At 36.0% G+C, this 26,653-nt stretch overlaps 1 protein-coding gene across 1 annotated transcript; it reads left to right on the top strand.

The window, feature by feature from the left end:
* The first annotated feature begins 201 nt into the window (after positions 1-201).
* Positions 202-22,643, top strand: FRG1 (FSHD region gene 1). The gene is made up of 9 exons (XM_045997049.1): positions 202-437; positions 2,502-2,572; positions 9,514-9,639; positions 11,249-11,306; positions 13,120-13,234; positions 15,527-15,631; positions 18,227-18,318; positions 18,778-18,888; positions 20,070-22,643. Exons 1-9 carry the CDS (start codon positions 376-378, stop codon positions 20,104-20,106), a joined length of 777 nt encoding a protein of 258 aa, XP_045853005.1. The 5' UTR covers positions 202-375; the 3' UTR covers positions 20,107-22,643.
* The last annotated feature ends 4,010 nt before the right edge of the window (positions 22,644-26,653 follow it).

The following is a 26,653-nucleotide window of genomic DNA, read 5'->3' on the forward strand; positions in this document are numbered from 1 at the left end:
AAAAAAAAAGAAAAAAGAAAAAAGAAAGAAAAAGGTTCCATACCTATTAGGCCCTCTGCGTCCACCAGAGGGCGCGTCTCCCCAGGTTTCCTCATTTAGGGACGCTTGAACGTTCGGTTCTGAAGAGCAAATGAACCCTGATGTATTGAGGCCCTCTGCGGTTGCCGTAGCCCCAGACAGCACACAGGAAGTAGAATTTGAGAGTCGGGTGAAAAATACTAGGGACTCAGAGGGCCAGGTCCTCTCCTGCAGTTGCGTACGGTTTCAGGGAATCTGCAGTATTATTTTGGGCTCTCCCTCGCCAGTTCGTTCTCCAGTGGAGGTATTTAGCCCTTAGACAGCTCTCACGTCTTTATACAGAGTGTCCCCAGAACTATGGCCGAATACTCGTATGTGAAGTCCACCAAACTCGTGCTCAAGGGAACCAAGGCTAAGAGGTAAGGCCAAAGTTTGTGCGGGAGACTGGCCCTTTTTCTGACAGCACTCCGCCCTCGCCTCCCCTCCCCCGTGGAGAATCTCACGGAGGCCTTAGAGAGCTGTTACTCAGGCTCCCAACCCTTAGGCCTGGCCTCTGGTCCCGGAGGGACCGATCCTGCGACTCGGTTCCGGGTACCTGTACAGAGCTGGAGAGACGGGCCGCGGGAGATGCGCCCAGACTGCCGCGCCTTCAAAAGGGAGGAGACAGGAGAGCGGAACCACTAGCCCAGGAACCACAAGTTTGGGTCCCTTGATGAGGGAACCAAGACCCTCCAGACGTCCGCAGCCTTAGTCTGATGATGTAGATCTTAACAATAACTTCCTTTATTAGAGATACTTATTTTCACCATTGTTTCCCTCCCCCCCCCAAAAAAATCCTTAATTTTTAAATACAGCATGCAGATGTGGGTTTCGATAGGGCTATGGACTCAAATCTGGATTCCCACCAGTTGCCAGTTTTGCAGTTTGTGCAAGTTCGTTAATATCCTTGAGCTTACACGGACTCATTCATTAGGAAAGATTGATGGTACTGTAAAAGAATTATGATGAGGATTAAATGAGATAACATGTACAGTAAGTAAGTAGAGTCAGTAGCAAGAAGCTTGTAGTGGTGATTTATAATTATTAGAGTTTTAGGAAAAGGTATCTGCTCACTCATATCTCCATCTCTCTTTTAACTGGTAGATCTGCTTAGCGTTGGTTATTCATACAATTATTAAGCATTTCAGCATGTCTCAGTGATAGTTTTCAGTACTTTTAGGTAAGATGAAAGGAAGCGTTAAGGAGCAATTCTGCCTACGGTTCTGGAATCACAAAGAACTTACCTTGAATAAATCCGAAACTTGTACTGTCTGAATTTACAAGAGAGAGGGGAGAGTCATCTTCTGAAAGCTTACATTTGATGAGAATACAAACAAGTGTGCCTTCTTATAATTCTCACAACTATCAATCATTACCAACACACACAGCCACTTTCTGTGTGCCAAGAACTATTCTAAGCACTTTTAATACCATTTTTTTTGAAGCACTCGGGTTTTTTTTTTTTTTAATTACTGAGATACAGTACATATGTCAGAAATTCACCCTATAAAGTACAATTTTGTGGGTCTTCATGTGTTGACAAAATTCAGCACTATCAATTTGCCAAACATTTTCATCATGGGAAGGAAATCCCATAATCATTAGCAGTTACTCTCCATTCCACTGTTTTCCTAGTCCTGGCAACCACTAATCTGATTTCCATCTACATCAGTTTATTCTGCATATTTCATATAAATGGAGTCATATAGTATGCAGTCTTTTGTATCTAGCTTCAACTGTGTTGTAGCATCTATTCGTACTCTTATTTTTATGGCTGAATAATATTCTGTTGTATAGATATAACGTGTTTTGTTTTTCCATTCATCAGTTGATGGACATTTGGGTTGTTGCCACTTTTTGGTTATTGTGAATAATGCTGCTTTGAATATTCTAATAAAATTTTTATGTGGACATGTGTTTTCATTTCTGTTGTTAGGATATGTGTTTTCATTTCTGGTAACTCTGTGTTTAAATTTTTGAAGAACCCAAACTATTTTATAAAGTGGCTATACCATTTTACATTTTTTTTTCTATACCATTTTACATTTTCACCAGCAACATAGATGACCTGAAGGTACAGGTCATCTCTTAATCCTCAAAACAACCTTAAGAGCTTAGTTAAATTATTATCCTCCTTTTATAGGTGAGAAACTGGCAGAGATTGAGTAAATTTTCCAAAAGTCACAGAGCTAAGAAATGACAATATCAAGATTAAAAAGGCAGTCTGACTTCAGAATCTGTTGTCTTAACTATAACACAGTGCATACAGGATCAGAAGTGACTTCTCAATATTAGAAATAAGAAAGTATATCAGTGTACATAACTGTAAATCGATAATTCATGTATCTATGTACAGCTTAAAAGATTCTTCTAAGATTGCATCTTGAGATACTTAACATCAGATCAATATTTCTGAACTCATCTATATAAATTATCTCCTGCAGTAAGAAGAAAAAGAGCAAAGAGAAGAAGAGAAAAAGAGAAGAAGATGAAGAAACTCAACTTGATATCGTTGGTAGGTTTCCTATACTTTATTCTGAGAAAAGTTAACATTGGTTGAGATGCCTTTAAAAATATTTTCCTACTTAGGGATAAGTAGTTCAAAGAAACTCAAAAGAACTTGTGACCTATACATAGTTTTCTTAAAGTTTTCAATATGATTTAAAGTTATGGATTCCTTTTATTGCCTGGCAGTGTAGATGTCACTGATACCTTTTTTTCATCATCAGGACAAGGCACAGAGAGAAGAAATATAGCTCATTAGACTACCTGATATCCCACAGATCTGGTACATAATTTTAAAGGCCAGATATGGATAAATATTATTTAATTAAATGTATTTCACAAATTTTCTTTGAACATGTATGCATTTTTTTAAAGATTTTATTTATCTGAGAGAGAAAGAAGAGAACACGAGCAGGGGAAAGGGTGGAAGGAGAAGCAGACTTACATAATAGGGCTCAATCCAGGACCCCAGGATCATGACCTGAGCCAAAGGCAGACACTTAACTGACCGAGCCACTCAGGCACCCCTGAAATTTATGCATTTTGATTGTAGAAGCCAGTGATAAGTATGTCCCCAAAGGAACAGTAAAAATAACTCACAGTAAAAATGATTCTTTTATATATTATGAAATAATGAAAATCTTAAACAAAACATCAAGGTAGCCTGTAATGCTACCAGAGATAAACTGACCCAAACACATTTACCCAGCCTGCTTTCTGATCCTTTCCACATCTATACTTTAAAGCAACTTTTTCCTCTCTTAAAACATGGCCAGGGGCTACCTCTCTCTCTGCCTGCCTCTCTGCCTACTTGTGATCTCTACTTGTCAAATAAATAAATAAAATCTTAAAACAAAAGAAAACAAAACAAAAAAAATATGGCCAGTCACGTTTTGAAATTTCATAAATTTTGGCTCCTTTACATTTTATATGAAATGGGATAAAGATAATAGTCTAGAAAAATCTCACTTTTTTTTGAAATAGCAAATCAACAGTTCTAAAATTAGCGTAAATATTTTGGGTAGATATCTAGAGATGAAATTGCTATGCCAACGAATAGGTGGATATTTAGCGATATAAATAATCACCAAGAATTTTCTAGGTGCTTGCACCATTTTATACTCCCACCACGAAGTAATATAGTTCTGTTACCTATCTTCCCTCCCAGTCTGTGGTTTGACTTTTAATTTGCTTAAATGTTATTTCTCTGAAAGCAAAAGTTAGATTATTTTTCAATTATAGTAAAATTCACATACAACATAGTATTAGTTTTAGGTATACAATATAATGATTTGATATATGTGTATAGAAGTTTTTATAAAACCATATTTATTACTCTTTTCCTATTATGGCTACCACCTTGCATCTTCAATCTGAGAAACTGTTGCTTGACCCAAGGTCATGAAGAAATTCTTCCACATTTTCTGTAAGAGACTTCAGTTTTAGTTTTTACATTAGATCTGTGATCTATCTGAAATTAATTTTTGGTCTGGAGTGAATTATGGGTCAGGGTTCTTTTTCATTTTTTCGTAATGATATCCACTTGTTCTAGCACCACTGTTGAATAGATTTTTCTTTTTTCATTAAACTGCCTTGATATCTCTGTAAAAAATCAACTGACTTTATATGGGTTGGTATAATTTTCGACTCTGTGTTCCGTTGATTTGTCTGTTGTTCTAATACGTTTGTCTTGATTACTGTCATTTCATAATGTTTTGAAATCAGGTGAGGTCTTCAGGGTTCATCCATGTTGTAGCATGTGTCAGAATTTCCTTCCTTTTAAGACTAAATAATACTCCATTGTGTGTATATACTGCGTTTCATTTAACCATTCATCTTTCAATGAACACGTAGGTTACTTCACTTTTGGCCTATTGTGAATAATTCTTCTAGGAATATGGGTGTTCAGATATCTCTTCAAGACTTTGCTTTCTGTTCTTTTGAACATATACCTGGAAGTGGAATTGCTGGATCATATGGTAATTCCATTTTTAATTTTGTGAGAACTGTTTTCCGTAGTCACTGTACCATTTTACATTTCCACCAGCAAGTGCATAAGGGTTTCGATTTCTCCATATCCTCATCAATATTTGTTATTTCTGGTTCTGTGATAGTAGCCATCCTAGTGGGTATGAAATAGTATTTCAATCTATATTTCCTCAGTGAAATTGCAATATTGAGTAATTTTAATGTGCTCATTGGTCATTTGTGTATCTTCTTTGGAGAAATACCTATTTAAGTCCTTTACCCATTTTTTGAAATGGGTTGTGTTATTATTGTTGAGTTTTAAGATCTTAATTTCTTATCAGATCTTAATTTCTGGATCTTAATTTCTTATCAGATATGTGATGTACAAATATTTCCTTCTATTCTGTATTGTCTTTTTACTCTCTTGATAGTGCCCTGTGATGCACAAAAGTTTTTCTTTTTTCTTTCTTTTTTTAGAGAGGGAGACGGATGTGGGGGAGGGGTGAAGGGAGAGGGAAAGAGAGAATCTTAAGCAGGTTCCGGGCCTAGTCCAGAGCCTGACTTTAATCTCACAACCCTGAGATCACTACCTTAAGCTGCAATCAAGAGTCAGATTCATAACTGACTGAGCCACCCAGGTGCCCCCAAAGTTACTCATTTTGATGAGTCTGATTTGTTTAATTTTTTTCTTGTTGTTTGCGCCTTTGGTGTCATATCCAAGAAATGATTGCCAAATCCCATTTTGTGAGGTTTCTACCATATGTTTTCTTATAAGAGTTTTATAGTTTTAGCTCTTAAATTTAGGTCTTTGATCCATTTTGAGTTAATTTGTATATATGAAATTAGGTAAAATTCCAACTTAATATAAGTGAAATTTTACTAATTTTTTGTTGGGTATTAAAAGCCTTTCTTGTTTAGATAAATAGGAAATCTTATGCATTGAGATAAACTCAGTTTTTAAAAACTTTGTAATCTGGAAGCTTTCAAACTAATACATAAGTAGATAGGAGAATATAATGAATTTTCCATGTGTCCATACCCCCTGCTTTAGTAATGATCCTTCTTTTGCCAATCTTATTTCACTTACATACTTGCTTACTCTTAGATAATATCCTATGCACAGTTTTTTTCTGGAGAATTTTAAAATTTATTTGAGAGAGAGAGTGTGTGCATGAGCGGGAGAAGGGACAGAGGGAGAGGGAGAGAATCTCGGGCAGACTCTCTCCCGCCCTACTGCGGGGGCTCAATCCCTAAGATTATGACCTGAGCTGAAATTAAGAGCTGGTTGCTCAATGGACTGAGCTATCCAGGGGCCCCATTTTTTTTTTTCTGAAGAATTTTAAAGTATAACACAGAATATTATGTCATTCTACCCATATATATATAAATGCACAGTGCTGATAAAGTCAGTCTTACTATCTTTCCTTCTGTTTTGCTCTCTTACTTTTTTTAAATATTTTTATTTATTTATTTAACAGAGAGAGAACACAAGCAGAGGGAGTACGAGAGGGAGAAGCAGGCTCCCTGCTCAGCAGGGCTCAATCCTGGGACCCTCAGATCATGATCTGAGCCAAAGGTAGATCCTTAACCAACTGAGCCACCCAGGCGCCCTGCCGTCTCTTTTAATACCAAGAGTATATCACTATCAGACCTAACAAAATTAATAAGAGTTCCTAATGTCATCTAATATCTTATTAATGACTGACACATTTCTCCTTTAGCTAATGTACAATTTAGCTTCATAATCAACAGTGAAAATCTGAAAGCTTTTCGTCTAAGATCAAGAATAAGACAAGGATACCTAGTCTTGCTGCTTTTACTCAACATAGTATCGGCAGCCCTAGCCAAAGCAAGTAGGCAAAAAGAAAGGAAGAAAAGGCATCCAAATCAGAGAGGGAGAAATAAAACTGTCACTATTGGCAGATGACATGATCTTATACATAGAAAACCCTAAAGATTGCACCAAAAAATCATTAGAACTAATAAATGAATTCAGTAAAGTTGCAGGATATAAAATCAACATACAGAAATCCGTTGCATTTCTCTACATTAATACTTCATTACCAGAAAGAGAAATAAGAAAATTAATCCTACTTACAGTTGTACCAAAGACAAAAATACCTAGGAATAATTTTAACCAAGGATGTGATAGATCTGTACATTGAAAGTATGACATTGATAAAAGAATTTGAAGACGACACATATAAATGGAAAGATATTCCATATTCACAGATCAGAAGAATTAAATTGTTAAAATACTTACACTGCCTCAAAGCAATCTACAGATTCAATGTAATCTCTGTCAAAATTCCAGTGGCATTTTTCACATTTTTCACATAATGAACAAACAATCCTCAAATTTGTAAGGAACCACAAAAAATCCCAGATAGCTAGCAGTCTTAAGAAAGAAGAACTAGTCTGGAGGTACCCCACTTCTGATTTCAAACAATACTACAAAAATACGCTAATCAAAACAGTTTGGTATTAGCATAATACCAATACAGAGATCAACAGAACAAAAAGTCCAGCAATAAACTGATGCAATAAACATAGGAGCACATCTATCTTTTCAAATTAGTGTTTTTGTTTTCTTTGGGTAAATACCCAGTAGTGGAATTTCAGGATCATGTAGTGATTCTATTTTTAATTTTGTGAGGAAACTCCATACTATTTTCCACAGTGGCTGCACCAATTTGCAATCCTACAAGGATTCCTTTTTCTCCATGTCATTTCACATCTTCTCCAACGCTTGTTATTGTCTTTTTTTGTTTGTTTTAGCCATTACAGCAGGTGTAAGGTGGTATCTCATTGTGGTTTTAATTTGCATTTCCCTGATGATTAGTCATGTTAAGCATTTTCTATGTGTCTGTTGGCCATCTGTATGTCTTATTTGGAAAAATTTCTGTTCAGGTCCTCGATCAATTTTTTAATTGGATTATTTGTGTTTTTTTGGTATTGAGTTGTAAAAGTTCTTTATATAGTTTGAATATTAACTCCTTTTTGGATATATTATTTGTAACTAGCTTCTTCCATTCTATAGATTGTCTTTGTTTTGTTAATGGTTTCCTTCACTGTGGAAAAGCTTTTTGTTTTGGTGTAGTCTCAGTAGTTTAATTTTGCTTTTGTTTTTGTTTCCCTTGCCAGCAGAGACAGATATAAGAAAAACGTTTCTATGGCTGATGTCAAAGAATTAGGAGGGATACTTCCTGTGTCTTCTCATAGAAATTTTATGGTTTCAGGTCTCACATTTAAGTCTTTAATCTATTTTGAGTTTATTTTCATATATGGTATAAGAAAGGGGTCCAGTTTTCCCGGCACCATTTGTTGAAGATGGTCTTTTCCCCATTCTATAATCTTGCCTTCTTTGTCATAAATTAATTTACCGTACAAGTGTTGGTTTATTTCTAGACACTCATTTCTGTTCCATTGATCTGTATGTCTGTATTTGTCAGTACCATAATGCTTTGTAGTATATCTTGAAATGTAGGATTGTGATACCTCCAGCTTTATCCTTTTTCCTTTATCCTTTAATCCTTTTTCAGGATTGCTTTGGCTATTTGGGATCTCTTGTGGTTCCATACAAATTTTAGGATTATTCTAGTTCTGTGAAAAATGTTACTGGTATTTTGATAGAGATTATATTGAATATGCAGCATGAGTAGGTGGATGGGAGAAATAGGTGAAGGGGAATTGAGAGTACACTTATCTTGATGAGCACTGAGAAATGTATAGAGTCGCTGAGTCATTATATTATACATATGAAACTAATATAACACCATTTGTTAATTATATTTGCATTAAAATGAATTTAAAAAGACACCCATTTCTGTTCATGTATATAGAATACATAGTTTCTGCTCATATTGTTTCTAATCTAAAATCATAGTTAAGAATACTGTCCTAGATCACAAAAAAAATGAAATCTTGCCATTTGCAACATGATGGAGCTAGAGAGCATTATGTTAAGTTAGAAAAAAATAAATACCATATGATTTCACTCATATGTGGAATTCAGGAGACAAAACAGATAAATGTAGAAAAAAGAGAAAGAGAGAGAGAGAGAGACAAACCAGAAAACAGACTCTTAATTATAGAGAACAAACTGAAGGTTGCTGGAGGGGAGGTGGGCTTGGAAATGGGTTAAATGAGTGAAGGATATTGAGGACTGCACTTGTTGTGATAAGCAGAGTGTTATAAGTGATGAATCACTAAATTCTGTACCTGTAACTAATATTACACTGTATGTCAACTAACTGGAATTTCAATAAAAACTTGAAAAAAATTTAAAAAGAATACTATGTTAGAAAGTCTTTTGGGGGTGCCTGGGTGGCTCAGTGGCTTGGGCATCTGGCTTGGTTGGGCTCGGGTCATGGTCCCAGGGTCTTGGGATCGAGCCCCACATCAGGCTCTCTGCTCGGCAGGGAGCCTGCTTCCCCCTCTCTCTCTGCCTGCTGCTCTGCCTACTTGTGATCTCTCTCTCTGTCAAATAAATAAATAAAATCTTTTTTTTAAAAAAAAGTCTTTTTGGAGGGATATGTAAGGGACAGGTTATAATAGTCATTGCCTCTGGAAAGCAGTCGTGGATGGCTGGGGAAGAAATGAAAGAGACTGTTCTCCATCATTTTGTGCCTTCACATGCACTGCTTTTTTATATTTTGAAAAGAATGTAATCTTGATTTTGGGTGGTGGTCACCTATATCCATACATACAAACATGCAAATGAATGTATGCAAAATGGATTAAATTTGGATAAGGTTCATAGTTTGTATAAAGGATAGTTTGCTGGTTTTGACAGTGTACAATAATTATGTAAGATATTACCACCCGGAGAAGTGAATAAAGGACATATGAGATCTCTCTGTATTATTTCTTATAACTGCAAAATAAAAAGTTTCAAAAAATAAGTTACAACAACAAGAACATCAAATAAGAACCTTGTGTCAAATCTAAAATTAAATTTAAAATATTGATTTTATTTTTTAGGAATCTGGTGGACAGTAACAAACTTTGGCGAAATATCAGGAACCATAGCAATTGAAATGGATAAAGGAACCTACATACATGCACTTGACAATGGACTTTTTACACTGGGAGCTCCACATAAAGAAGGTTTGTGTCTAGTTGAAACAATGGAATGGAAAAGACCACTTAAATTTTGTATTTTAGGGATGCCTGGGTGGCTCAGTCAGTTAAGCATCTGTCTTTAATTCAGGTCAGGATCCCAGGCTCCTGGGATCGAGTCCTGTATAGGGCTCCTTGCTCAGCTGAGAGCCTGCTTCTCCCTCTGCCTGCTGCTCCCTCTGCTTGTGGTCTCTCTCAAATAAAAATTTTTTAAAAAAATTTTTAAAAAGCATATATTTTATGACAGTCATTCCCTTAGGCCAAATTCTAACATCTCAAGTATAGTACAAGGAATAAATCCATTGCATTTGACTCTTCCCCTTTTTTCCTTCCTTAATATTTACCAATTATTGGTAAATCCCTCTTTCCATTATAAGCCTGTGGAAACATTCTTTATGGTTCCAGAAAAGTATCAATTGAAATCAAATGCAACATAAATAATTGACTTGAAAGGGAAATTTTCAATAAAGAATAAAGATTTGATATCTTTATTCTTTAGACCTTTTGCCAAAACTAACCTGGAACATTATTAACAATTTGAAGTTTTCTATTTCCTTCTGGTCCACCAGAATAAGCACTAATGAGACATGAAGTAATCAGAAGATAAAAAGCAGTATCTTTAAGTATGAATGACCATCCCTTGAATAAGTTACAGCATTTAGTGTTTTAAATGTTAAAAGCTGGGGTGCCTCAGTCGTTAAGCGTCTGCCTTCAGCTCGGGTCATGATCCCAGGGTCCTCAGATCGAGCCCCACATCGGGTTCCCTGCTCGGCAGGAAGCCTGCTTCTTCCTCTCCACTCCCCCTGCTTGTATTCCCTCTATCACTGTCTCTCTCTCTGTCAAATAAATAAACAAAATCTTTTAAAAATAAATAAATAAATATTGAATGCTTGTTTATATACCGAGTGCATTTTAAAACACAAAAAGAAGGGGCACCTGGGTGGCTCAGTGGATTAAGCCGCTGCCTTCGGCTCAGGTCATGATCTCAGGGTCCTGGGATCGAGCCCCACATCGGGCTCTCTGCTCCGCAGGGAGCCTGCTTCCTCCTCTCTCTCTGCCTGCCTCTCTACCTACTTGTGATCTCTCTGTCAAAAAAAAAAAAAAAAAAAAAAAAAACAACTTTATAAAAAAACACAAAAAGAAAATATAAGTGATTAAGCATCATGCTGACTTACCTATTAAGTATGTAAAACTAACACTGTAGTTATGAGAAGATAAAGTAGAATTTGATATTCTAATCTGAATAGTGTGTTACGATTATATCAAAATATTATTGTATTCTTATATTTAATTTTTTTAAAAACCCTTTTTTAAAAAAAATATTTTTTTTATTTATTTAACAGAGAGATACACAGTTAGAGAAGGAACACAAGCAGGGGGAATGGGAGAGGGAGAAGCAGACTTCCCACTGAGCAGGGAGTCCAATGTGGGACTCCATCCCAGGACCCTGGGATCATGGCCTGAGCGAAGGCAGACACTTAATGACTGAGCCACCCAGGTTCCCCGAAAGAAAACTTTTTTTAAAGCTGAAGAATATTTTTACGTGTATATTGGTAACAAATGTCAAATTTATTTTAAAATGTTTTTTCCTCTACAGTTGATGAAGGCCCTAGTCCTCCAGAGCAGTTTACAGCTGTCAAACTGTCTGATTCCAGGTAAGTAAGTTGAACTATAATTAATCACCTTTTATTTTTTTAACTTAATTTTATTTACCGAAAAATTTCTATATACAGCTAATTAAGTAAGCTAACTTAATTCCACAGACCAATTTTGATGTAAAAAGCAAAACAATCTTTTTGAAAGTATATTTTGTGACATTTTAAAAATACGACATTTATATATGCTGTATTATTAAATTTCATTTGTAACAACTGTGTCTTTGAAAGAGAATGAAAGCGGGGCACCTTGGTGGCTCAGTTGGTTGAGACTTCCACTCAGGTCATGATCTTGGAGTCCTGGGATCAAGTCCCACATCAGGCTCTCTGCTTAGCAGAGAGTCTGCTTCTCCCTCTGACCCTCCCCTTCTCATGCTCTCTATCTCTCTCTCTCATTCTCTCTCTCTCAAATAAGTAAAATCTTAAAAAAAGAGAATGAAAGCTCCAAATAAAAACATACCCTGTGATTCCTACCAATATATAATACTAGACTAGAAAAAAATGAGTATTAATAATGTCACAGACCAAATAAGATATAGATTAGAAAGATCATGCAAAGAAAATAGACATAAGACAAAACCTGGTTTGATGTTACTATGATACATAAACTCATTGTCAGAAGTCAAGAGATAAACAAAAAAAAAAAGGAATATTATTAAAATCAGTAAAGAATGTTACATAGTCATGAAGACCAAAGGAATTTCATTGTTTTTACAATCATTTTATAAGCTGACCTTTTTTATTCTCACAGTGCCAAAGTATAGAATGATACTTTGGGTAGTGCATACAGAAATTGAATTTCAGTAATAATAATTGGCTGTATCAACATGATCATGATTTGTATTTTACGATCATTAACCTGTAGATGAATATAAAATCGGTCCCTTGGCATTACAAGGAATTGGGTAAGCTAAAAGTTACGAATCATATTTTTTTCTTTAAAAAACATCACATGAAGATTATCATTCCTATAATCTGAGTGGCCAATAAGTATAGTGAAAGACTTTTTTTTTTTTTAATTTATTTATTTACTTTGGAGATAACAACTGAACACTGGGTGGGGTGGGGGGAGAAGGAGAAGTAGACTCCCTGCTGAATAGGGAGCACAGAGCCCACTGTGGGGCTTGTGGGGCTCTATCCCAGGACCACAAGATCACTTGAAGTCAGTGTCTGAAGTCAGACACTGAACTGACTGAGCCACCCAGGTGCCTGAGAGACTTTTAAAGAATAAAAGCAGAAGAAAATCAATAAACTCAAACTTACAGTTGAAAACAAAAAATATAAAATAGGCAAATGAGGAAAATATTTGCAACAGCATTAACAGCAATGAGTTTTTATTCTTTGTGTGTACGTACAGGATTCATAACTCTAAGGAAAACAGTAAGATCCCAATAGAAAAATGGACAAAAAGATAAAACCTAAAAAGGAAAGGAAGCGCAAATGTCAGTTTATGGTGGTTAAAAGATAAATAGGATACTATTTTTCCTGTATCTGATATTCTAATTTTTTCTTTAAAAAGGCATAATGTTAATAGATCCATGAAATGATACTCTCCTGATTTGAGGTGAGAATGTTAACTTGATACAGAGGAAAGCAGTTTGGTAGCATGTAATAGGAGCTTTATAAGTACAATATAAAATTATATAAATAGAACTACACTGTCCGATATGGTAGTCACTAGCCACATATCACAGGGCTTTTGAAAATTTGGACTATGGCTAGCCTGGATTTTTATACACAAACATTATTTTTATGTTCCATATTTAATTTTCTTGCTCTCAGTTTTTAACATTTCCTTTTTGTTAATCTAAAGAATTGCCCTGAAATCTGGCTATGGAAAATACCTAGGTATTAATTCAGATGGACTTGTTGTGGGGCGTTCAGATGCAATTGGACCAAGAGAACAATGGGAACCAGTCTTTCAAGATGTAAGTGCTATTATTGTTCATAAGCTTCTTGTCAATGTAAGATAGTCTTGAATATTCAATGAGAATACATATTCTAAAAAAAAAGAAAACCCAAAAGTACAGTGCAATAATATAACCCACTAAATTGAAGAAAACCAATATGAACTCATAACCTTAAAAAGGTCTTGAAAAACAGTGCAACACAGCAAAAGAAATAATCAACAAAGTGAAAAGACAAACTATAGGATGAGAAAAAATATTTGCAAACCATTTCTCTGATAAGGGGTTAATATCCAAAATATATAAAGAGCTCAATAGCAAAGAAACAAATAACCCAATTAAAAAATGGGCAAAAGACCTTTTTCCCAGAAAAGATATATGGAAGGCCAACAGGTACATGAAAAGATGCTCAACATCACTAGTCATTAGAGAAATGCAAATCAGAAGCACAGTAAAGTATCACTTCCTGCCTGTTCCAGTGGCCCTCTTCAAAAAGATGAGGTAAATGCTAGGAGGATGTGGAGAAAAGGGAACCTTCATGTACTGCTGTTGGGAATGCAAACTGATGCAGCCACTGTGGAAAACAGTATGGAGGTTCCTCAAAAAATTAAAAATAGAATTATTATAAGATCTAACAATCCTACTTGTGAAAATATATCCAAAGGAAACCAAAAAAACTAACTTAAAACAATACCTGCACCCCCATGTTCATAGTGGTATTACTTATAAGAGTAATTATGGAAATAATCTAAATGTCCACTGATAGATAAATGGATAAAGAAATTGTGTTATATATATATATGCAATGGAATATTGTTCTGCCATAAAAGGTGAGTAAATCTTGCCATTTGCAACAACAAATGGACCTTGCTAGGTAAAATAAATCAGAGAAAAACAGACAACTGTATGATCTCACTTATATATGGATCTTAAAAACAAAACAAAACAAAACTCAGAAAAAGACATCAGACTTGTGGTTGGTTACCAGAGTAGCAGGTGTTGGGATTAGGAATTAGAGGAAGAAGGTGGTCAAAAGGTACAAACTTTCAATTACAAGATAAATATAAGTCCCATGACTATAATGTATAACATGATTATTACAGCTAACTCTGCTGTATGATATACAGGAAAGTTGTTAAGACACTAAATCCTGAGTTCTCATCACAAGGAAAAAAATCGTTTTCTTTTTATGCTTTCTTTTTATTATTAACTGCATGAGATGATGGATGCTAACTGAAACTTATTAAGATAATCATTTCACAGTAAGTGTTAAGCCAAATCATTATGCTATACCCCTTAAATTTACGCAGTGATTATGTCAATTATATCTCAGTAAAACTGGGGGAGGAAATAGTGCAATAGCAGTAGTACCTCTGCCCACCATCATTTCTGCCCACAACCCTCTGACATTGATTTTTTTTTTTTAAAGATTTTATTTATTTATTTGACAGAGAGAGAGAGATCACAAGTAGGCAGAGAGGCAGGCAGAGAGAGAGGAGGAAGCAGGCTCCCTGCAGAGCAGAGAGCCCGATGCGGGGCTCGATCCCAGGACCCTGAGATCATGACCTGAGCCGAAGGCAGCGGCTTAATCCACTGAGCCACCCAGGCGCCCCTGACATTGATTCTTGAAGTTCTGAGGAGTAAATTCTAAAACACCAAAAGCTAGCTCTTACAAATTTTTATATTTTCTAATTATGAAGAAAATCTTACTTAAAACACTATTATTTGAGCAAATTACTTTGTATTATATAATTTTTTATTATCTTTAAAAGCTGATTATTTTTCAAACAGAACTAATTCAGTTATATCCTCAATAGATCTTTAAGGCTGAAAGAAACAATTCTATTTCATCTAGTTACAATTTAGTCCTACTAATAGTATATACTAAAAATATTTATTGGGTTATTTTTTTTTTTTTTTTTTTTAAAGATTTTATTTATTTATTTGACAGACAGAGAGATCACAAGTAGGCAGAGAGGCAGGCAGAGAGAGAGGAGGAAGCAGGCTCCCCTGCAGAGCAGAGAGCCCAATGCGGGACTCGATCCCAGAACCCTGAGATCATGACCTGAGCCGAAGGCAGCGGCTTAATCCACTGAGCCACCCAGGCGCCCCTTATTGGGTTATTTTTGAGTAGTAAGGTTATAGGTAATTTTGGTTTTCTTTTCTGTATTTTTTTTATTTTCTGTGTTTTCTCCAAATTCTCTTTACCGATTACTTTTATACTTGGGGCTAAGGGGCGGAATTCATTTCATTCTCAAGACTTAAGAATTCTTTTGCAGTAGTCTTATAACTTTTTTGTTATTTTTTATATAGGGGAAAATGGCTTTATTGGCCTCAAATAGCTGCTTTATTAGATGCAATGAAGCAGGTGATATAGAAGCAAAGAGTAAAACAGCAGGAGAAGAAGAAATGATAAAGGTAATCGTGACCTATTTTGTTCTTTTTTATAAATTGCTTTATTCTTAATTTTTCTATAGATTAATACAGTCACATATATGATGTGACCCTATCTCTTAATAATGTTCAATCCTCATTTGCTATTACTTTAAAGATGTAATGCATAGTTTTTTATACTATACTCCAAATAAGCTTTATTATAAAAAGCTTAATTATAAATCCTATAACTCATGGCTTATTTGTACCATGTGTTAGAGAAATTATTATATCTTACCTCCATGTATTAGTACCTTTTTCTGAGTAGTTCCACATGCTTTTTAGAACTCTACTTTCTTTTCTTTTTTTTTGCTTGCTTACATTTTAAAATTTAATAGATATGTTCACATGGTTCAAAATCTTAAAAATACAAGCATATAAAGACATGACTCCCATCTTTCTCTAGCCTACCAGTTCTTAATAAAAATATATGTTCATAATTTTCTACTTTTTTACAATATAGTTAGGCTCCTGCACATAATCCTTTAGAACTTTTCTTTTTTTCCTTAATGTTTTTATCTTGGAGATTTTCCCTTATAAATAACTATGTAGAAAATTTTCTCTTTTTTAATAGCTACATAATATTCCATTTTAGGGATGTGCCCTAATTTATTTAGTCAGTTCCTCATAAATGCTAATTTAGGTTACTTCCAGTCTTTTGCTCTTAGAACCAGTACTGTAACACAAAACTTTGGATAGGCATCATTCTGTAGGTGTACAGGTATATCTGAGGAAAAAGTCCCCAAAACAGAATTATAACTATGTAATTATAATTACATTAAAAAAAAACACACACACAGGGGCGCCTGGGTGGCTCAGTGGGTTAAGCCGCTGCCTTCGGCTCAGGTCATGATCTCAGGGTCCTGGGATCGAGTCCCATATCGGGCTCTCTGCTCAGCAGAGAGCCTGCTTCCCTTCCTCTCTCTCTGCCTGCCTCTCTTGTGATTTCTCTCTGTCAAATAAATAAATAAATAAAATCTTTAAAAAAAAAAAACAACACACAAACCAAAACAGAAGCCAGTAGCTGCAGGTACTCTGCTAATGTGACTCCTGCATTGTCTTCTTGAATCTTCTTTAATTTCTGTGAGGTACCTATTATCTTAACTTTACCAATGAGGAGAGAGCCTTTGAACCTCCTCGTATCCTCACCTGCTGTAGTCAGTCATGAAACTCACACAGCTAGATCGGATAGAGACAGGATGTGTACCCAGGCCCAGCTGACTGGAAATTACTCTGACCTCTATACCATACTGCTTCTCATTAGAAAAGATCAGGTCATTAGAAAAATGCTGGTGGATTTCTCACTTACCTAAAAGTACGATTTTTGAAGACAATGCAAATAAAGTGCAGCATTTTGTACTTTATGGGGAAAAAAACTGTAGTGTATTTAATTATAACTTTTTATATAAGTATCTGTCACATTTCCCAGGGTCTGTTTGGTTAGTCAAGTACCTGGAAGCTCTGAGCAGTGATAATCCAGAACTCCTTCTACCTTGCATTTTACTTAATAGGTTCTGCTAATCTGGATCAGCCATGCGCCTTTATAGCCTACCCAGACACATTACCTCCTGCCAAAAGTAGTACTGTCACAGACCCTGGAAAGTAGTAATTTCTCCAGGTCTGCTAGGACTCTGCTACCCAAACTTGTCACAGGGGTAGCACTAGGACATGCCTCATTGGTCAGCACTTTCTAAGAAGCCTTGGAATTGGACTCTGAGCCACAAAGATCACTTTGGAAATGTAAATCCTTGGAGATGTAAATTCTGTCCTCTGTGTTGCAAATTGCCAGTTCCTGGGGCCTGAATTATGTCCACTTCCTGTCCAAACCAGTAGATCTTACTTGCTATATCAGTTTATAGCATTGATAGTAATTATCTGTCACAACTTAAGAGGATACAAGGAAGAATTAAAAGGAGTGGATTCCAATTAAGTGAAAGTAGTCTGTGTCATGTTAAAAGTTTAAATGGATTTGGGAATAGCTATGCAAATTAAAAGAGCTATCTTAAACTTTCAGTGTTATAAAAAATAAAAAATATGATAATTTGAATATTTACTTTGAGGCCAGATTAATTAAATTATTGCCTAATTGCTCAGCAGGACCTGATCTATAAAATGTTTTTCAAATAATTTTATCCTTTATATCTGATGCAAATGCTCTAGAGAAACATAACCGATTATTTATATAAATTATACATATATAAATAAAAACATATCTAGAACCTGTCTTTTTCTGAATTTGATTGCTAAGTTGTTTTCTTCATTTGCGTAAGAAATCACCTACAAGGGGCCGCCTGGGTGGCTCAGTGGGTTAAAGCCTCTGCCTTCGGCTCAGGTCATGATCCCCAGGTCATGATCCCGGGGTCCTGGGATCAAGCCCCACATCGGGCTCTCTGCTCCGCGGGAGAGCCTGCTTCCTCCTCTCTCTCTGCCTGCCTCTCTGCCTGGCTGTGATTTCTCTCTGTCAAATAAATAAAATATTAAAAAAAAGAAAATCACCTACAGGGCTCTTAGGAAATAAGTAAAGTGGGGAAGAGGGAAGATAGATGTATAATCTGTTGGGTTCTCATCTCTGTTGTCCAGATTAGATCCTGTGCTGAAAGAGAAACTAAGAAAAAAGATGATATTCCAGAAGAAGACAAAGGAAATGTTAAACAGTGTGAAATCAATTATGTGTATGTATTTTTTCCCTTTTAGACTTTACAGACTTGGCAACGAAGTACTCCTTAAGACACATAAAATAAAATACTTGAAGGACAAGGGGCAGCATAAAATAGACTCTAGGACAAAGAACGAAGCTGAATGCTTTTCTTTTCACAGAGCTTCAGTTTTCCTAGTTACCCTGCTAACTTTCAAAGCTAAAGTCACTTGGGTTAGTCTTTTCTCCCTATTCATTAATAGAATGACTATAGCTTATCAGTACATAATGCCAACCAAATGTTATTCCATAGGCAGGATTCAGGGACTCCAGCAACATGCCTTAGTGGAACTGGGGCTTTGTAGTTTGCTGCCCAAACAACTGCCCTTTTGTTTTGTTTAAATAAATGAAAAACTTTAAAAAATTTGTAAATTCAAGAGTAAACATGTATAATCAAAGTTTGAGATGATTTTCAAGAAAGGCATTTTCTTAACAGAAAGAAATTTCAGAGCTTCCAAGACCACAAACTTAAAATAAGTAAAGAAGACAGTAAAATTCTCAAAAAGGCCCGGAAAGATGGATTTTTGCATGAAACACTTCTGGACAGGTAGGTATATTTTTACTTATTTCCAACTATTTTCAGGATCCAATAGAAATGGCATATACATAATCAGTGTTCTTTTTCAAATATTACTGTTCTTAAATTTTTGTCTCCTAATTTATGAACATAGTAATATTACCTAAAAAGGACATCATAAGTCTAGGAAAAGATCACCCAGGAAACAATATCTAGTAGTAGCCAAATTCCAAAAACTTACATATTTTGTTGTAAGACATTCAGGTTTGACTGAAACCCCTTTATAAATTTATTTAACAACAACTTTTTATACTATTTAGAAGGGCTAGAAAGAAGTAGTTTAATTTCAAAACTTAGTGGGTTCTAGTAGAATAGTATAGGTTCCTAAAAATGAGATAAAGACAGATAAGTTTAAAAATTACTAAGTATAAAATGAAATAAAATTGAAGCATTTTCATTAAGTTGAATTTAGCAGTGTGCACAGCATACTTCATTTATCACAGCACATTGTTAATATTTATCTAATACTATTCTTATTTAGGTAAATAATGTCTTAGATCTATAACAAAAAAATGGTAGAGAGGTTAAGCTGTAAGTTTATAACCATAAATAAGTGCCAGATTGAAAAAGAATTTGGTAATCTGCCACTCCTTCAAGACCTATGTTGCAAAATTAGTCCTAAAACATTTCTTCACACTACTGATAAAGATAATGCTTATCCTATTTCTTCTTAACTAGTTGATCGACTTATTACCAGAAGTTAGTAAGTGATATAAGAATTTTATATCAAGTATGTATTTATTTTTAAGAAATCAAGAATAGGATGTTAAAAAAAAAATCAGGATATGGACACAAAAGAAATAAGTTGTATGTCTTGTTAACTTTTATCATTCATGAAAATAGAACATTGCCACCCTATTAAATAGAAGTTTAGGGCATGCTTAAATTCAGAGGCAATTAAAATTGCTATTGTGGATTGAAAAAGCTCTTAGGCAACATTTCTTAAAGATTATGAAAAACTTTCATAAGAGAAGAACATATTTAGCATGAAACAATATTGAAAAGTTAATTTTAATTAAAATATTTTAATATAAGTAGTATGGCAATAACCAAAATTGAAAACACAATTTCTGAGTGTGCATATATATTTAGTAGTTGACTATGTATGGCATGTGTTACATAATTTTTATCATTTGTCTTTGTTTAAACAGGAGAGCCAAATTGAAAGCTGATAGATACTGCAAATGACCAGAATTGTGTTTCTTTCTTCTCCTATTTGTTTTTTTCTGAATAAAATAATCAGTGGAAGTGTTTTTACAGAGCTCTTAGGCTGTTAGGGAATTATTGCTGAACTAGAGCTAGTTTAAACAAGATGAATCAAGTTTAATGGAGAGTCCCCATGGGTGTACTTTTTAGTTAATTGTAGTGTTTCACATGGAATTGAAACAGAGTACACACTGAACATGCCATAGAATCTTTTCTCTTTTCTAGGTTTTCTGTCATAAAGCAAGAGATGATACTCTGTGAACTTTGTGTGTCTTGTGCAGCTTATGGAATCTCTTTACAGTCTTACTTTATATTACTTTATACCACTGATGCTTAATTAGGACCTTTAAAAGGAAGTTAGAAGCTCCCAATCCAGTCAACAAGGCTTTGATTTTGCCTCCTAAATATCATCCAAATCACACAAGCCAAACAGATATCAAACAAAGTGGGTGGGAAAAGAGAAAGAAATCAGTTATTAGGCAGTAGGATGGGAATAAGAAACATTACAAAAGAGAGGTAGGCTCTGAATGGAGAATAAGAAGAAAATTGGGAAAATTCCCTACATAGAGACAGGATAGGATGAGAATGGAGCTATTAAAGAGGTTCAGATACTATACATTGCTGAGGTCTGCTATTCTGAGACACTTGTATTCCTAGCCTGTGTCTCTCTGAATTCCTGAACACAGTATTCCAGATGTCACCTGACCCTGTGAGTGTTCCAGATGCCTGGGCTTCACCTCTGGGAATTCTGCTTCAGAAGGACTAAGTCTGGCTGATGCATCTCTATGTTTTTCCCCATGGATGATGCACAGCCAGGATTGAGACCTGGCCTAAGTGCCAGACCTGTCTAGTTCTCAGCCATTGTATTCCATTGGTCACTAGCTCTGGAGTTAGACAGCCACTCTCCAGCAAGTAAGGTAAGCTTACCAGTACCAACCTTATAAAGGAGCTCTTGCTGTAAATCTAGTCCTAAATTGTCATTCCAGTTCAGTAGCTGGTTTCCCCCCAGCCCCCCATCTTGTGTTCTTTTTCCTCTGATCCTTGGGCTAGGAACATGCTTACGACTTGGACAGCTGAAAGCAGTGGTTCTCAACCAGAGACCAGTGTGCCTCTAAGGGGCATTGCACAATGTCTGGAGACATTTTTGGTTGTCACAGCTGAGAGAGGGGGTGCTACTGGCATTTAGGGTTACAGACTGGGAATGCTGCTTAACATCACACAAGGCACAGGACAGCAGCCCCCATAAAAAAAAAAAAAAAAATTTCCAGCCCAAGATAGTAACTGCCAAGTTTCTGACACCTGCCCTTGGACTTAGTCTGTTTCTTGCTTTTGTCAGCTCCCAGCCCCTAAAAATAAATAGTAGTTCAAATTTATATATGTAAGAATCACCTGAGGTACCTGTAGATTTTCAAGAACGATCCATAAAGATGCCAGCTTAGCAAGTCTAGGATTGTGTCCTAGAATTGACATTTTAACTAGCACTCCATGTAACTCTGAAGCAAATGATCTGAAATATACTTTGAGAAACACTACCCTCGAGAGATTGAAGTCTTGCCTCCCACACTAGCTCAGTACCTGAGACCATCTGCCAGCTGACTGATTTCCCTGGAACAAGCATTCATTCTGCCTCAATTTCAGAACATAGTGTATTCCTGGATTCCCTATCACCATGCTCACCCTCAAGCTCCCCCAGGTCTTGTCCTTTTCAGAGAGTAAAACTAATTTTAGGTCCTGATAACTGGGAAGATACAGATTAAAAATATGCACTGCCTGCCCTCATGGAGTTTATGCGCTACTGAAGGAGGAAAGCAAGAAAAAATCGCAGGTAATAGATAAGCGTTCCTTCCCAATTTCTATCATTACATTTGACTCCAACCCTCATTACAGCAGTGAAGGTAATCTGGCAGAGTGACAGGAGTCAAGAATAATATATCTAAATATTGTCGTCTGGTCCACATTTTTCTTCTTGTACAAAAGGATGTCATGAAACTTTGTTTAAAGCACTGTCAAAGTCAAGATGGATTCTGGTCAAGCATTCCCCTGATTTACAGGTCCAGTAGCCATATCAAAAAGGCTTTATATATGATAAAAAACAATAACCAAAGAAAAAGCTCCCCTACACCTATATATTTTTGACTGCTCACATTTCAGATCATTTCAGTTGTTCTTATCTTCAAGTTTACTGACTCACTTTTTTTTACCGTCTCCAAATTGCTGTTACACACATCTTGTGATTTTTAAATCTCAAGACATTATTTTTCATTTCTAGAATCTATTTGATCCTACTGTTAATAGATTCTATTTCTGCTGAAATTTCCTATTCATTTACTGCTTTTCTACCCATTTATTTGTTTTTGGGTAGAGTTATAATGGCTTCTTAAAAATTCTTGTCTACTGATTCCAACATCTGGGTCATCTTAGAGTCCGTCTCCACTGATGGTCCTTTGAGTATGTTTCTTCATATATCTGATGAGATTATATTGTAGACATTGTGAATAAAACATTGTAGAAACTGTGCATTCTGTGTTCTTGTTCTGCAGAGTGATCTTTTATGTTTAGTAGGCAGTTAACTTGGTTGATCTGAGCTCCAAATTCTGTCTCCCTTATGGTGGGCAACAGCTGAAATATCTATTCAGTTCTTTTTGTTTTAGCTGAGCTTCTTGAAGTCAGTCCCAAGGATGTGGAGTTCAGAGATCAGTGAGAGATTTGGGCAGTGTGGCTAATATCTTCTGTGACTCTCTACTCTTCAGGATTTCTTTCTCACTTTCCAGACTCTCTGGTCACTCTGAACTGTGTACTCTGATTCTTCAACTAGTAATGACTTAAGCTTTCTATATAATTATTCTTAGTGGCACTGGGTCTGCCTTAAGTTGAAAAGATGTTAAAATGTTTCCCCTCTTACTAGTTCTTCTCGAGTTTCTCCATGTTTTTGGCCATTCTCCATTGCCTTTAGATAATTTTTAATATTTTATCTAAAGTTTAATTTCGTGTGTGTGAGAGGGCTGGTCTAGCACAAGCTACTCCATCAACCATGACGTGCTCAAACTCTCATTAATTTCTTGCCCTCTCCTCTCCCAGTTAAGGACCTGCCTGGGCTTTCCTAAGTATAGACACAAAACTCTAACATTCTCTAGAAAGAAGTTGATCATTAAAATAAATGAATATATTCATACCTCTTAAGATAGGCCTGAATTCCAAAAATGAACTCATCATACCTGATGGCCCAGTACTATCCAAATACCGTGCAATTCCTGGGTCACTCCCAGTCTAGATGCCAATCAGTCATGGCTTCCAACTTCCTATTCAAGCAGGAATTATATTTTTTCAGTTATTCTAAACTCTTAAGACACAGAAGAACATATTAAAACATTCTACCACATTTCATTAACCAAATTAGTAAGACAGGGTAGCTTTTATTTCATTTATTCATTTATTTTTAAAGATTTTATTTTTATTTGTTTGACAGACAGAAATCACAAGCAGGCAGATAGGCAGGCAGAGAGAGGGGGGGAAGGCAGGCTCCCCGCTGAGCAGAAAGCCCGATGTGGGGCTCGATCCCAGGACCCTGAGACCATGACCTGAACTGAAAGCAGAGGCTTTAACCCACTGAGCCACCCAGGTGCCCTCAGGATAGCTTTTATACTGTGACTTTCTCTTCATGATACTTTTTTAAATGGCGTTATAATATTAGCCTGAGGGCCTTAATTCAGTGGAAGGTAACTTCCACTGTAATTTTTCCAGGCTCACTCCTGTTGAAATCCATTACATTTAATGAAAATATGAAAAAAAAATGTGAAAAAAAATTTCACAACTATTTCCTCTTTCCTCACCAGCCTATTAGCTTACAGTTAATTTTTAAAATAAATATTCATATTTCATTAAGGGAACTTTATGATTGTTTTGCTTTTTTGATTTTTTTTAATTTTATTTATTTTTTTCAGCGTAATAGTATTCATTGTTTTTGCACAACACCCAGTGCTCCATGCAAAACGTGCCCTCCCTATTACCCACCACCTGTTCCCCCAACCTCCCACCCCTGACCCTTCAAAACCCTCAGGTTGTTTTTCAGAGTCCATAGTCTCTTATGGTTCGCCTCCCCTCCCCAATGTCCATAGCCCCCTCTCCCTCTCCCAATCCCACCTCCCCACAGCAACCCCCAGTTTGTTTTGTGAGATTAAGAGTCATTTATGGTTTGTCTCCCTCCCAATCCCATCTTGTTTCATTTATTCTCCTCCTATCCCCCTAACCCCCCATGTTGCTTCTCCCTGTTGAAAATAGAACTACCCTATGACCCAGAAATTGCTTTTTTGATTTTTGATGGCAGGTTTTGCTTTATGACATCTCCTATTCATCTTACCCCAGAAAGTCTCTGACACTATTTGGTGTATTTCTGTTTAATTTTATGCCACTGGACTATTTCTCTTAAATATTGCTGAGGTTTATTTTCTATCATGGAGAAACAATATGCCATCTTTCCATTTAGCTTTGTGTTTCAGTGTTACCCTTGTATTTCATAAAGGATAGATTTTCAGAGAGCATAACCAGGACTTACAAATTAAGATCTCCAGGTGTTTATTTTTCTTACCATGTTTTGCAAATCTAATGAGGTTATGCAATCCTGTTCTGAGTGCTGCTAGTAGAGAAGAAGGGGTGTAGCACTACTTGTGTTTATTTTTCCATCATGCAATTTCCTAATTCTGGTCCTTAGAAACTAAGTGGAACTGTAAGGAAGAGAACAAAACAAAGCACACTTCATTATTCCTTTAAAAAGGTGAAAACCTCGGGCGCCTGGGTGGCTCAGTGGATTAAGCCGCTGCCTTCGGCTCGGGTCATGATCTCAGGGTCCTGGGATCGAGCCCCACATCGGGCTCTCTGCTCCACAGGGAGCCTGCTTCCTCCTCTCTCTCTGCCTCTCTGCCTACTTGTGATCTCTCTCTCTGTCAAATAAATAAAATCTTTAAAAAAAAAAAAAAAGGTGAAAACCTAAATATAAGTAGATTCCAAGGTAAGGAATCAAGTCATGACTTCTGTTAGTTCCTTAACTACTAGCTGACAAAATTAAGTTGTATAGCTAGTCAATCACATGGAAAAAAATAGGCGATGCTTTAAGCTTCTAATGTCTTATTCTTTTTCTTTATTATTCCTTATGTTGGTATAAATATTAGTACCTATTTTTTTATTCTGCTAAGTATATTCCACCAAGGTTTTTTGTTTGCTTTGTTTTTTAACTGGTAGCTGAAAAGGCCCAGGGATATACCTAGGTTTGGGAGAACTTAAAATTAAGATAATAGTTCAGCAGCCCACCAGCCTTCATTCAGCTTGATACTACCTGTATATATAAAATGACTTTCTCAAATGTGGTGCTTACTTAGGAAAGACCAGTGGACTTAAGACCAACCTAGGCTGTTCTACAGCACCTCAACCCTAAATCCTAATTTAAATCAGCTTGCACAGCAGCAGGAATGTTTCAGTTTCCTATTGTTGTGTAGACAAATAATTTCCCTGTCTACGGAAACAGAACCTTCTTGCCTATTCCCTTGTTCTTCATTTTTAGTCCAAATATCCTCTCTAGAAGGCCTTCTATATATCCCATTACTACTGCTGCTTCTGCCTCTCCACCTGTGATGACCAACTTTGTTTCTCCATGTTCCTTTTACTATAGCCTCATTTCAAACCAGTGTGCCCTTTCCATAATATAGGAAAATGAACAAAGATTTAATCATTTAACAAAAAGGTAAGCAAAAAATTCTAATAGACAAATTTTCTCTTGACTCTCTCATGAGAATGCCCTTTCTGATTTTTTCCATGCTGAATTCAGCTATCATTCCAGTGTACCCAGAGTTGGAGAATCATATACCATGGCCCCAAGTATCAGTTTTGAAACTTCTCATTATCCTGACCCATCAGCTCAGTCTTTGAAGCACATACCATCCATACCCATTACCACTGCAGTTCTGCACTGCTCTTCATCAGTGTCCTGACCCTCCTGAAATCTGGCTAGTAGTCCTTTCTTCATGGAGTCTCCCATCTCAGTTTCATTGACTCCAGCATTCACGCTATTGTGACCTTTCTTTGATCTGCCTTAAAAAATTCTGTCCTCTTGGCTCAGCTGATCTATTACTCCACCTTAAATTAACAATAGACCAGCTGGGTTGAACATGCTTTTTGCTCCACTCTCTTCCAAAATTAGAAATCCTGATCTGTAACTCTGAATGACCCTCCAAGAGCATCCCTTTACCAGTACACTTTTCATTTAAAATGTTTTGAAATATACTTTCTCAGTTCCAAGTCCTCTCTGTTATTAATAGATTTAATTTTCCTAAAGTTAGGTTTATTTCTAAATCTAATAAATTATTCTTTTTAATACATTACTTACTAGTTACTGCATTCTTAGAACATAAAATACCATTTCTCTATTCAATACTAACATTTTCCTATACAATAAATAAATTAGTTCTAAGAAATTCCGCATCTTGCCCAGTTTTTTTTTTAAGATTTTATTTATTTATTTGACAGACAGAGATCACAA

Source organism: Meles meles, chromosome 2, assembly GCF_922984935.1.
Source record: "Meles meles chromosome 2, mMelMel3.1 paternal haplotype, whole genome shotgun sequence".
Classification (NCBI taxonomy): domain Eukaryota; kingdom Metazoa; phylum Chordata; class Mammalia; order Carnivora; family Mustelidae; genus Meles; species Meles meles.